This window comes from Emys orbicularis, chromosome 12 (assembly GCF_028017835.1).
Source record: "Emys orbicularis isolate rEmyOrb1 chromosome 12, rEmyOrb1.hap1, whole genome shotgun sequence".
Taxonomy (NCBI): Eukaryota; Metazoa; Chordata; order Testudines; family Emydidae; genus Emys; species Emys orbicularis.
The window spans coordinates 40,025,628-40,039,578 of record NC_088694.1 but is presented as its reverse complement, the minus strand read 5'-3'; the positions used below and the strand labels follow the sequence as shown (position 1 = coordinate 40,039,578).

The window sequence follows — 13,951 nt, the reverse complement described above, 5'->3', positions numbered from 1 at the left end:
GGTGAAAGCATTACAGAGAAATGGGGTCTGGATTATTATAAATAATATATAAATAAAAGAATGCACATGCATGCTAAAAAGGTTACCAACTCCAACTTCAGCCAAAAAGGTTACCAATTCCAACCTCAGCCTCTGGTAGGTATCAGTCTTTCAAAAGCCAGAGCTGGGTTTACCCTGTGGTTACCGGTTCATAACTGTATCAGATGCAGAACTGGAATAACCTTGAATAGTGCAATCTTTCTTTTATGGAGTTCATGCCTTTGATTTTGGCCTCATGTAACAGGTGATCAGGAAACAATGGCTCACTGCTCAGGACATAGCTTCAAAAGGCTGGGTTTCTGCATAACCAGAGGTGGGGAATTTGCAGTCATCTCCCACTAGACCTTCTCCAAGCAAACTACCTCACACTGTTTGTTCCAAAAGTCCATTCTTGTCTGGCACATTGTTCACGATAGTCCCTTGAAGTTCATAACGCATCCCAGGGCTCACATCCCATCTGCCCCTCAAAGAGATTACAGACAATCTGGACCACAATAATCTGTAAACTTAATACAAAAAGGTATATCAAAGATATTGCAAGAAGCTTCCATATCTGTCACATCACCACTACGCACTGCAGGTCTGATTCTGCTTTGAAACTGGTATAAACCCAGAGTGATTCCACTGCAGTCAGTATAGTGACACTGGTGTTAAAGTGAAGGAGAACCCAGCCCCAGTATCTTCCTTATCTTTTGTTCTCCATAGAAAAAGAAGGTTCAGGGTAGAAACACGATGGCAGGGAAGCTGTCTCTATCTCTCTCACTTAGCACTGGGAGCAAAGAGGGACAGCTCTAGGCGTATGAAATCTATAGTACCATGCAACCATCCTCTTTCTATTTTTCCCCCTAAGGATAGTCTGCCCTTTTGAAATTTGTTTTAGCCAGTCCATAATTTCATCTAGTCTCAGAGGGGCAACCTCTCCCTTATCGGCCATCTTGACTGTGGGAAAGTTCTCTGTTTTGTTAGGATTTTGGAGAAAAGCTGGCAATGATGGGGCATACATAATGGTATCAAATTAAAAGAAAAGAGTTTCAGAATAATGTCTAATATGATGGGGGGAAAAACACAAATAAAAATGATTCAGCTGCTGATGGCTGTGAATTTTAGGAGGTGGGGAAGAGAGTAGTAAAGCTATGCAGCCACCCTCATCCCAGAAGTCACATGACTTTGCATTTAATAAAACACACTCCAAAGATACTTAAACTTCATTCAATGAGACTTTTTTCAAGGGAATTGCAGGAGATTGCCATATCTGTCAGAGCATCCAACCATCCATCTCTTTCTTCCTTCAGAACCTGACTTCTTTCAGATCCTTGTGCACTGAGGACAACCTCTTAACCTTGACAATGCGAGGTCTGATCAGCTCCTCATCCCAGTAGTACTCCGGGGACAGCAGGCGTGTCGGCTTGTGGTACAGGAGGTATTTATTCAGGTGGCTTTCCTCATGCCACTTGGCTTCAATGCCACTAGTTCTGTCCTCCGTGATCCCTTTGAAGCAAGCTGTGGTCAACTTGTAGACCTCAGACACGCTCCCTCCGTAGAAGCTGGCCGCATAGTAGAAATCCCCTTCCCCGCTGGGGATGGCAGCTTGCGACTCCGGCCGCCTCTCATATGAGTTGTTCTCCCGGGGTTCGGTGTATTGCCAGGAGCTGATGGTCCCCACAAGCGTGTCAATGATCTCCACCCCAATGTGCTCGAATAGCTGGACGTCGATGTCCATGGAGTAAAGATAGTCTACTTCGTAGCGCCAGCAACTGCGGATGTGGCTGCTGATGATGTCCATGCGGTTCATGGAGATGTCCTGCCACCGTGGGTAGTTCTGGACAAGGATGACGAAGAGACGCTTCTCAGGGGCCAGCTTCATAGATGGGACTTTCTCTGGGTGGTCAGTGAAGAGATAGAAGTTGACCCTGTGCCCGGAGAGGAAGAATTTGTTTGCGGAGCCAAGAAACCCTTCTATGAACCGGACATATCTGAAAGGCAAATGAGTGCAACAGTGAACGAAGTGAGATATTAGTGTGGTTCTAGTTATGAATGTCTTTATAAACTGGTTATAAAGACTGCCTTGCATTCACCCCAACTGCAGTGTCCTGGGAATCTAATTTCCACAATCTGGAGCTTTTCCTCTCTGATATTACCATGAGAAGATCCTTATAAGAACCTTCATCCTGCCTTTCTTCTGAAACACAGATGACCTCAGTTCCAAAGCTCAGGCCCCTGGATCAAACTGGTCAATACTTTTTAGATCCAGGATCCTTTCAGAGTCAAGAATAAGACATGTAGGGTTGGTTCACAACAGGGCTTTAGCATTTGGTGAGTCTCTGGATCGGGAGACTGGGTTTTGTGTCTCCCTTATCCTGGGTGAGGTACTCTAACCCTCTGGTTCTCCAGCTTTTTACAAAGTTGGCCTACCAATGAGTTTTGTCCTTTTTTGTGACCCACCACCTCTGCTGCCACCCCCTCCTAGCCCCGTGAAGGGGGCATCAACCACCTGCAGCAGCACCCTCCACCCAGCACCACAACCCTAATCCTGGCCCATAAAGGAGGCCAGAGTGTGATGGGGACGATTTACAGACTGAACCTGGCTGAGCCCGGTTCCCCACTCTGGCTATTGCAACATGGCACACAAGGTTGCAGAGTCACTCAAGTTTGGCCTGGATGCCCCTCCGTCATGTGGAATAAGTGTGGGGTGGGCTCACTCTCCAAACTTCCTGCCCCCCTATTGAGACCTCCCATCCACATCCACTTGGGAGAATATATGTTTGCTTAGGGCCCAGAGATAGGTTAGTCAGACCTGCATGACTACTCCTCTTGGCCCACATTTTGGGAAACACACCTCTAACCACCAGGCCATAGAGTCATTCTCATGCTTGTGCTCTCTCTCTGGCTCAATGACTAATTTAATCCACAGTGAAACAGCTTCAACAAGACAGATTGAGGGAGCGCCACATCAGAATGTCCCACAGCCCAGTGGTTCAGACATGCATCAGAGAGATCCCTGTTCAAATCCCTTCTCCTCCTCAAGCAGAGGGGAGACTTGAACCATGGGATATCCCACAGCCCAGGTGAGTGTCCTGATGCAATTGGGTTCCTGGTCTGTGTGTGGGACACCTAGGCTGCCATGATAATAATAATTTACTGGCAATTTGATTTGGCCTCTTCTTAATTCCCTTAGGGCCTGGTCTTCAAAGTTATTTAGGCTCCTAACTCCCACTGAAATCAATCAGAGTTAGGTGCCTAAATACCTTTAAAAATCTGGCCCTTAAGTCTTTGTTGAAATCCCCAGCCTTAAAAAATATTCACTGTTTTAAATATAGGCATCCAGCAGTGAAGGCCAAGACTATAAGAGGGTTCAAAAAGGAACTAGATAAGTTCATGGAGGATAGGTCCATCAATGGCTATTTGCCAGAAGCTGGGAATGCATGACAGGGGATGGATCACTTGATGATTATCTGTTCTGTTCATTCCCTCTGGGGCACCTAGCATTGGCCGTTGTCAGAAGACAGGATACTGGGCTAGATGGATGTTTGGTCTGACCCAGTGTGGCCATTCTTACGTTCCTTTCATAGTAGGAAATGGAGCTGAGTTATTGAATAAAGGAATCCACCCCCTTTAACAGTCTTATCTTGGGGCTTTAACATTCCACACATTTCATTTTGTGGCCCTAGGTCTGTTGAGATGGGTTAGTGAGACTGGTGCTATGTGACAAGGGGTGGGTGGATCGAAGTTCCAGAATCTCAGTTGTCACTGTGCTTTAATGGCTCTCCGCACATCCCAGCCATAGATCCGGTCTACACTAACACTATAAGTCGATCTAAGTTACGCTAGTTACGTTATGTAAGTACCGTAACTTAAGTCGACATAGCTTCCGCCTCTCATTGAGGTGAATTACAAATGTCGACACCGCTGCATCGATCCCAGCGGTGCCGATTTAGCTGTAGACAAGGCCTCAGTGTGCGGTGGAATGGAGCTAGGAGCATTACAGGGAGCCTTTCAAGGACATCTATCACGCTCCATAGTGCAGCACAGCTAGGTGTAGTGTCACAGGTTTTGGACTGTGCAAGGGAAATCGTACTTTTTAACTGCAAATGTGGCCACCCCGACAACTAAATTTTTTTGTCTGTACTGGGCATTCAGGATGTCTCTGTTGAAGGTGCCTTCCCACACGATGGGAGCCAGCCACGGGGACATCAGCAAGACATCAGTTCTCCTGCATGAAATGAGAGAGAAAACTCAGTAACGGCCAGACTGAATCAGACCGGGGTCCAAAGAGCCAGATATCCCCTCTCTGTTATTGGCCAGCATTAGATGCTTCAGGGTAAGGTGCAAGTGACCCTCTTGTGGACAATTATGGAGCAACTTATCCATAAGTGACAACTGTATCTACTACCAACCAACCCAAATTGTACATATTCTCCTGTATATCTGAGCACACGACATAACAGGGAGAAAATAATGGGAACCTTCACGTTATTTCACACAAATATATTCACAATTTCATTCCAAGATATTTTGTCACTCAGAAACCATCTTAAATGTTCAAAATGGCTGGGATTTACAAAGGACCAGAGGGAAGTGAGACATTTGTGTCATATTAAAACACAGGGGTTTGACTGCATAGCGCCGCTTGAAAATCCAAATGAGATTATGGTTTTTTTGCATTATGACATGTGGAAATGTTAAATGATTTAAATAGGAAGCCAGATCAAATTCCAAAGGGTAAAATTACTAAAAAGTTGCATTTTCCCCTAAAAAGAAAGTCCTTTAAGTGAAAATAGATCTTTTGCACTTGAAAATAATGTTTTCAACTGAAAACAAACAAACAAAAAAGTCACTTTTCAACAAACTGGCAGAATTCAAAATATCAAACTGAAATAATTTTGAGACTTCTCTATCTAATTTAATATGTTGGCAGGGCTAACTCTGTAGGTTCTTAGATTGCTTTCATTGCTGTAATCGCTGAGCACTAATCTGCTCTACAAATAAATTTCATACTTTTTTCTTTTTATTTATTTTTTATATTTATCCAATTTAAAACAAAATGTCAGAAGAGGGGACTTACTGAGGCCTGTTCACAAATGGCTGAGGATATGACATTCTGTTGAAAAAACACATGAATTATTGGGATATAACTGTATGTATTTAGACTCATAGACTTTAAGTTCAGAAGGGATCATTATAATCGTCTAGTCTGACCTCCTGCAAAATGCAGGCCACAGAATCTCACCCCCCACTCCTGTATCAAACCCCTAACCTATGTCTGAGCTATTGAAGTCCTCAAATCATAGTTTAAAGACTTCAAGGTGCAGAGAATCCTCCAGCAAGTGACCCTTGCCCCACGCTGCAGAGGAAGGCGAAAAACCCCCAGGGCCTCTGCCAATCTGCCTTGGAGGAAAATTCCTTCCTGACCCCAAATATGGCAATCAGCTAAACCCTGAGCAAGTGGGCAAGACTCACCAGCAAGACACCCAGGAAAGAATTCTCTGTAGTAACTCAGATCCCACCCCATCTAACATCCCTTCACAGGCCATTGGGCATATTTACCGCTAATAGTCAAAGGGTATGTCTACACTACGAGAGTAGTTTGATTTTACTTAAATCGAATATGTGGAATCGATATTACAAAGTCGAACGTGTGTATCCACACTAAGGACAGTAATTCGACTTTGTGAGTCCATACTAACGGGGCAAGCGTCGACATTGGAAGCGGTGCACTGTGGGCAGCTATCCCACAGTTCCCGCAGTCCCCGCTGCCCATTGGAATTCTGGGTCGAGCCCCCAATGCCTTCTGGGGGAAAAAATGTGTCGAGGGTGGTTTTGGGTAACTGTTGTCATCCAACCGTCACTCCCGCCCTCCCTCCCTGAAAGCGCCGGCGGGAAATCAGTTCGCGCACTTTTCTGGTCAGTGACAGCGCGGACGCCACAGCACTGCGAGCATGGAGCCCGCTGTGACCATCGCTGCAGTTATGGCCGTTGTCAACACCTCGCACCTTATCATCCACCTTTCCCAGAGGCAGATGCTGAGAAATCGGGCGAGGAGGCTACGGCAGCGCGGTGAGGACCTGAAGTCTGAGAGTGGCACAGACCTGTCACAAAGCACGGGACCCCGCGCCGAGGACATCATGGTGGCAATGGGTCATGTTGATGTTGTGGAACGGCGATTCTGGGCCCGGGAAACAAGCACGGACTGGTGGGACCGCATAGTGCTGCAGGTCTGGGATGAATCACAGTGGCTGCGAAACTTTCGCATGCGGAAGGGGACTTTCCTGGAACTTTGTGAGTTGCTGTCCCCTGCCCTGAAGCGCAAGGACACCCGGATGCGAGCAGCCCTGACTGTCCAGAAGCGAGTGGCCATAGCCCTCTGGAAGCTTGCAACGCCAGACAGTCAGTCGTGAACCACTTTGGCATGGGCAAATCTACCGTGGGGGTTGTTGTGATGCAAGTAGCCAACACAGTCATTGAGCTACTGCTCTCAAAGGTAGTGACCATGGGAAACGTGGAGGTCATCATAGATGGCTTCGCCGCGATGGGATTCCCAAACTGCGGTGGGGCTATAGATGGAACTCACATCCCTATCCTGGGACCGGAGCACCAGGCCAGCCAGTACATTAACCGAAAGGGCTACTTTTCAATGGTGCTGCAAGCACTGGTGGACCATAGGGGACGTTTTACAAACATCAATGTCGGATGGCCGGGCAAGGTTCATGACGCTCATGTTTTCAGGAACTCTGGTCTGTTTAGATGGCTGCAGGAAGGTATTTACTTCCCGGACCACAAAATAACTGTTGGGGATGTGGAGATGCCTATAGTGATCCTCGGGGACCCAGCCTACCCGCTAATGCCCTGGCTCATGAAGCCCTATACAGGCGCCCTGGACAGTGAAAAAGAACTCTTCAACTACCGGCTGAGCAAATGCAGAATGGTGGTGGAATGTGCTTTTGGACGTCTCAAGGGGAGATGGAGAAGCTTACTGACTCGCTCTGATCTCAGTGAAACCAATATCCCCATTGTTATTGCAGCTTGCTGTGTGCTCCACTATCTCTGTGAGAGCAAGGGGGAGACCTTTATGGCGGGGTGGGAGGTTGAGGCAAATAGCCTGGCTGCTGATTATGCTCAGCCAGACAGCCGTGCGATTAGAAGAGCCCAGCGGGACACGCTGTGCATCCGGGAGGCTTTGAAAGCTAGGTTCCTGAGTGAGCAGGGTAACCTGTGACTATTAAGTTTGTTTACAGAGAAGCTGAACCTGCCCCCGTTTCTTTACCCAGTTAATGTTCACTATCCTCTCCAGTTACATACCCCGTTCACCCCGTTCCCCCCCCTTCTAACACACGTTTAAAAATAAAATCACTTGAAATTTGTTAATGAACACCGTTTTCTTTATTACTGTTTTTGCGGTAAAGTGTTGAACCTGGGACGCAGACTGTGGTGGGGAGCGGGTGTAGTGTAGTGATGCAAAGGACGCTTCTAAACTCGAGGAATGACAGGCTCTGCACTGGTGGACTGGTTGTTTCAGCGGAGCCTGCCACCCCTCCTGTTCAGGACTCTGTGTGTGGGGGCTATGTGACTTTGTGCCAGGGGGAGGACGGTTACAGATCCCCTGCTGCGTGGCTCTGTGATCCAGGATAAGGACCGCTGCATAAGATCTCTAACCGCCCTCCCCCGCTACAAAGTCACATAGCCCCCCCCCCACAGAACATGAAAACCACCTCCCAGACTGACCAGGGTAACTAGTGACTGCAATGTGTGTGTGCCCTGCTGCTGAACCTGCCCCCGCGTCTGTACCCTGGTAAAGGTGACTGTCCTGTCCAATTACCAACCCCCTTTCCCCCCTTCAAACAGACTCTCCTCTAAAAGAACATGATGGAAACAGTAATTAACAGAAACGTATTTTTTATTAGCAACTACACATGAAACTGGGGGATGAAACTTGGACGGGGGCTTGGGTGAGGCGGGAAGGAAAGGACTTATCAAATTTTGGGGAATGAGAGCCTTCTGGTACTTGAGCAGTCTGCAGGGGTGGAGTGAGAGTTTTCACGGACTCTGCCGCCCCTCCTTCTTGGGACTTTGGGTGAGGGGGGTATGGGACTTGGTGGCGGGGGAGGGCGGTTACAGATAGACTGCAGCGGGGCTCTGTCCTCCTGCCTCCGGTCCTGCAGAACATCCACAAGGCGCCGGAGCGTGTCCGTTTGCTCCCTCATTAGTCCAAGCAGCGTTTGAGTTGCCTGCTGGTCTTCCTGCCGCCACCTCTCCTCCCGTTCAATGTGTGATCGGTGGATTTGGGACAAGTTCTCCCTCCACTGGGTCTGCTGGGCTGCCTGGGCTCGGGAGCAGACCATAAGTTCCGAGAACATGTCCTCCCGTGTCCTCTTCTTCCTACGCCTAATCTGCGCTAGCCTCTGGGAGTGTGATGCCAGGATAGGTCGGGAGACAGTCGCAGCTGTGGGATGGGAAAAAGGGAGTGAATTCCTCAGAAAGATAAAAAATTTTGTGAACAAAGAACATAGTCTTTCTCTGTGAACAAGACCATGCACAGCACCTATCACATGCGCACTCAGGACAAGGTCGAATTTTTGGCCTTCGCATTCAGTGCCTGGGGTCTTGCAGTGCAGATCAGACAAGCGGGGCAGGACAGCGGAATTTGGGTAGCAGGCTGACATGGTAAGCCGTAGACTTGTGGCTGCTTAAAACTTTAATAATAGCACTGGATTCCTTTCACGTTCAAAGCAATGCCAGTCCCTGCTGCCAGCAATCCGGCAAGCATGAACTCTGCCCCGTCCCACCCCCTCGCGGCTGTCCCAGGGAAAGATCCCTGTATGCTGCCCCTCTCCCGCCTCCACCGCGTGGCTGTAAACCGCCGGTTACAGTTCTGTAAAGGAACAGGCAAGCAGTCCCAATACTAACATTCCCCTACCTAATTCAAAGCAGGTCACCATGAGCGACATCACTCTGATGAGGATTTCAGAGACCGAGAAAGAAAGGATGCTTCGGGAAAGCCTGCAAAGACCAGGGCCGTATGCCGCCATGCTCTGCAAGGCAATGATCCCCGAGTACTTGCTTGTCTCCTGGCGCGGAAACGTTTCCTACCACGGAGGACCCAATAAGGCCGCTCTCCCCAGGAACCTGATGCAAAGGCTTTCCAATTACCTCCAGGAGAGCTTTGTGGAGATGTCCCAGGAGGATTTCTGCTCTATCCCCGGACATATAGACCGGATTTTACTGTAGCTGCACTGGCAGGGACTAAACAGTAGAGCACCTAGGGCAAACCAATCATGCTAAAGCGGACATTGTTAGATTTTTTTTCAGTAGTTGCACTGCCAAGGACTGAAACGTTAAGCGCCTAGGGCAAAGTAATCATGAAAAACCCATTGTTAATATTGTTAATATTCCTGTTCTGTTAAAAATAAATGTTTACATGTTTAAATCACTTACCGACTGATCCTTCCCCTGATTCTGTGTCCGGGTTAATGCCTGGGGACGGTTGGTAGGGGATCTCTGTAAGGGTGATGAAGAGATCCTGGCTGTCGGGGAAATCCTCATCTCCTTCCTCATCTTCCCCGTCCGCTAACATGTCCGAGGAACCGGCCGTCGACAATATCCCATCCTCAGAGTCCACGGTCAGTGGTGGGGTAGTGGTGGCGGCCGCACCTAGGATGGAATGCAGTGCCTCGTAGAAACGGGATACCTGGGGCTGGGATCCGGAGTGTCTGTTTGCCTCTTTGGTCTTCTGGTAGCCTTGTCTCAGCTCCTTGATTTTCACGCGGCACTGCGTTGCATCCCGGCTGTATCCTCTCTCTGCCATGGCTTTTGAGATCTTCTCGTAGATCTTTGCATTCCGTCTTTTCGATCGCAGCTCGGAAAGCACGGACTCATCACCCCACACAGCGATCAGATCCAAGACTTCCCGATCAGTCCATGCTGGGGCCCTCTTTCTATTCTGAGATTGCATGGCCATCTCTGCTGGAGAGCTCTGCATCGTTGCCAGTGCTGCTGAGCTCGCCACGATGTCCAAACAGGAAATGAGATTCAAACTGCCCAGACAGGAAAAGGAATTCAAATTTTCCCGGGGCTTTTCCTGTGTGGCTGGTCAGAGCATCCGAGCTCGGACTGCTGTCCAGAGCGTCAACAGAGTGGTGCACTGTGGGATAGCTCCCGGAGCTATTACCATCGATTTCCTTCCACACCTAGCCTAATTCGACATGGCCATGACGAATTTAGCGCTACTCCCCTCGTTGGGGAGGAGTACAGAAGTACAGAAGTCGAATTTAAGAGACCACTATGTCGGACTAAATAGCTTCGTTGTGTGGACGGGTGCAGAGTTAATTCGATGTAACGGTGCTAAATTCAACATAAACTCCTAGTGTAGACCAGGCCAAAGACAGCCTAATTTTGGCAATTAATTTATCCCATCATACCATACCCTCCATAAACTTATCAAGCTTAGTCTTGAAGCCAGATATGTCTTTTGCCCCACTGTCCCCTTCGAAGGCTGTTCCAGAACTTCACTCCTCTGATGATTAGAAACCTTCGTCTCATTTCAAGTCTAAACTTCCTGATGGCCAGTTTATATCCGTTTGTTCTTATGTCCACATTGGTACTGAGCTTAAATAATTCCTCTCCCTTCCTGGTATTTATCCCTCTGATATATTTATAGAGAGGAATCATATCTCCCCTCAGCCTTCTTTTGGTTAGGCTAAACAAGCCAAGTTCTTTGAGTCTCCGTTCGTAAGACAGGTTTTCCATTCCTTGGATCATTCTAGTAGTCCCTCTCTACCTGTTCCAGTATGAATTCATCCATCTAAAACATGGGAGACCAGAACTGCATACAGTATTCCAGATGAGGTCTCACCAGTGCCTTGTATAATGGTACTAACACCTCCTTATCTCTACTGGAAATACCTCGCCTCATGCATCCCAAGACCGCATTAGCTTTTTTCACAGCCATATCACACTGGTGGCTCTTAGTCATCCTGTCATCAACCAATACTCTGAGGTCCTTCTCCTCCTCTGTTACTTCCAACTGATGCGTCACCAGCTTATAACAAAAATTCTTGTTATTAATCCCTAAATGCATGACCTTGCACTTTTCACTATTAAATTAGTCTCCCTTGATACATTCCAGTGAGAATATAGCCATATCATTTGTTCCCACATGAAGGACAATCAGTGGATTCTTTCCCGCTCCCGTTAGGATCCTCTTCAGCCTCAGGTCCACATCCCGTATCTTAGCACCCGGCAGACAGCACACCCTTCCGTTCTCTGGATCAGCTCTGGTTACAGGCCTGTCTATTCTTCTCAGTACGGAGTCCCCAATCATGTAGACCTGCCTCTTCTTTGTGATGGTGTGATTCTCCGGTCGAGCCCCTGTTCCCTCTGACTGCAAGTTCTCTCAATTCCTATTCTCCCTTGCAATCCTCTGCAACCCATCCCGTATCCTCCTGGGGCTCATATTTGGCGTTGTTATCTCCACTGACTCTTCCCCTCTTCCTATAGGACTAGCTGCTTTTCTCTTCTTCTTCTTGCCCTCCCACCTTCAGTGACCACCTGCTGTGCCCCTTCTTCATTTTCCAACTCTGCAAACCTGTTCCTGAGCTCTATTTCTCCTTCACTAGCCTGTCTTTTCCTCTGCCTCGTTCTCTTAGCCCTGGCCTACACTATGGGGTTAGGTCAAATGTAGCCGCGTTAGGTCGATTTAAAAATGACTGCATCCACACAACCAACTGCGTTCCATTGACCTAAAGGGCTCTTAAAATCGACTTCTGTACTCCTCCCCGACAAGGGGAGTAGTGCTAAAATCAACCTTGCTGGGTCGAATTTGGGGTAGTGCAGACGCAAATCAACGGTATTGGCTTCCAGGAGATATCCCAGAGTGCTCCATTGTGACAGCTCTGGACAGCACTTTGAACTCCTTGCTGGGTTAGAATGTTTGTGAATTTGCTAAATGTATTAATATATTATTACAAATACAGACGGGTTCCTAAAGTGTAAGGGTTGCAACTGTGCACATTGGGGTTCCCAGCTGAACAGTAATTTTAAAAAGATACTGGGCCTGATCTTGGGACCAGAACCTTTTGAACCTCAGAGTGATAATTGGGATTTCTTAAGGAATCAATATAATTAATACACAATTCGTAGATCAGGCTACACCTGCATTGATCTTCTTTGCTTTGTTTGCTATGGCCATAAACTCACCTGTTTATTTTGCTATATATTAATGAATGCAGGGCACCCATTCTTACCGTGGAAGCACCGAGAAGGTCTCATCCAGATCAGTTTGTCTAGGAATGAGAAAGAAATCAGAGATGTTTCATTGCTCTCTTAGCATCACAGAAACAATGGACCAGATCCACAGCTGGGTTGAATCAGTGCCAATCCATGGACATCCGTGTGATTTACACTGGCTGAGGATCTGGTTCCATAAGACCAAACTATTCAAAAATACATTCTGATGATTTTATTTATTTATTTTCTGGGGGCCTTAATTTTAGGATTTCCAACTGGAGTCATCTAGGCCAGGACTTTCAAAGCCACCAGTATTTGTATTTAACATGTTTATTGTGGAAGTGCCTAAGGGCCAGCCAAGATTGAGGCCCCAAAGTGCTAGGCAATTCACCCATTCTTTTCAACAGAAATTGTGTGGGTCCAACTCCCTTGGTTGGCTTTGAAAATTGCAGCTTGCAAATTTGAGTGGGAACAAAGGCCAACATTCCATATTGGGATAGGCAGACAGAGCTACTATTTGTGCCCCCATTAGGTACCCAGATCCTGAGGCAGCTTTGAAAACCTCAGTCTTGCTGTTTTTTTAAGGGGTGAAATGCACGCACAGCCCCCATTGATTTCATCTTCCACATAACCCACATACTCAACTCATTTTAAAGTCATTCCAAGTTTATCTAAAGTTGAGACCAAAAATCATAGACAGCTGAAATTAGAGTTAACTTTAGAAAACTGAGGCCTAAATCAAAGTGTCAGGCAGGCGTGGGCTACACTTAAAAACTAGATCAAACTAGCTATGTTGCTCAGGGCTCTGAAAAATTTCACATCCTGTATGATATAAGTAACTTGGTCTAACACCTGGTGTAGACACAGCTAGGTTGAGGTAAGAATTCGTCGCTTAACCTAGCTACCACCTCTCGTGGAGGTGGATTAACCATGTAAACTGAAAAATGCCTTCCGTCAATTTAAGAAATGTCTACAGTACCGTGTTACCATGGCACAGCCATACCTGTGCCGCAGTAATTGCTGTGGTGAAGACATATCCTCGTAAGTGGCTATGAGATGTATCTTCCTAAAGGCATTAGCACAAGCTAGTAGGATTAGTCGGCCCAGGGAGCCAGGCTCCTAGGAGAGAATGTGGGCTGGACTGTAAACTCCTATAAGATGACAATGTGACGGTGCCCCCCATAAGGCTTTCTGGAATATGCTTATGATTGTATATATGACATAACTAGAATATGTTTTATACTACATATGCCATATAACATATCTATATAAAGGTTATGATCTACTGAATACATTCCTCCTATTTGTATGCATGTATCATTTTTGTACTTGAAGTTAGGAATATTGGCTGTCTACTTGCTTGATAGCCTTAGTAAAGCATTTGGCCAGCAGATGAAGTGCCCAATCAAGAACCACTTAAGCCAACAATGAATTTGGAGATGCCACTCTACATTGGAGCTTTCCCAGGAATGTGGCTTGGATGGTAAGAAACTCAGTCATGGATGGACATATGACTCCAAAACTCCATCTTGGAGCTGGATTTTGCATAGGAGAGAGGAGGGAGTCTCCACCCACAAGAGAAAGTCTACTTAAACCCCTGGGAGACCCCTCCATTTGGTTTTCAGCTGGCTAAAAGGATAGCCTCTCCACCCCAAGGATACCTGAAAGAAACTGGAACAAAGGACAGTAACTA

At 47.1% G+C, this 13,951-nt stretch overlaps 1 protein-coding gene across 1 annotated transcript; it reads right to left on the bottom strand.

The window, feature by feature from the left end:
* Positions 1-1,327: 1,327 nt before the first annotated feature.
* On the bottom strand, positions 1,328-13,293 carry LOC135886179 (histo-blood group ABO system transferase 1-like). The gene is made up of 5 exons (XM_065414033.1): positions 13,262-13,293; positions 12,276-12,314; positions 5,102-5,137; positions 4,115-4,249; positions 1,328-2,012 (listed from the first exon to the last, which is right to left on the bottom strand). The coding sequence occupies exons 1-5, from the start codon at positions 13,291-13,293 to the stop codon at positions 1,328-1,330; spliced, it is 927 nt and encodes a 308-aa protein (XP_065270105.1).
* Positions 13,294-13,951: the final 658 nt, after the last annotated feature.

Coding starts and splice junctions, on each gene's coding strand:
- LOC135886179 (XM_065414033.1), bottom strand. CDS start 13,293: ATGTCTTCACCACAGCAATTACTGCGGCACAG. Junction 12,315..13,261: donor CAGCAATTACTGCGGCACAG/GTATGGCTGTGC, acceptor TCTCATTCCTAG/ACAAACTGATCTGGATGAGA. Junction 4,250..5,101: donor CCATTTGTGAACAGGCCTCA/GTAAGTCCCCTC, acceptor CATTTCATGCAG/GAGAACTGATGTCTTGCTGA.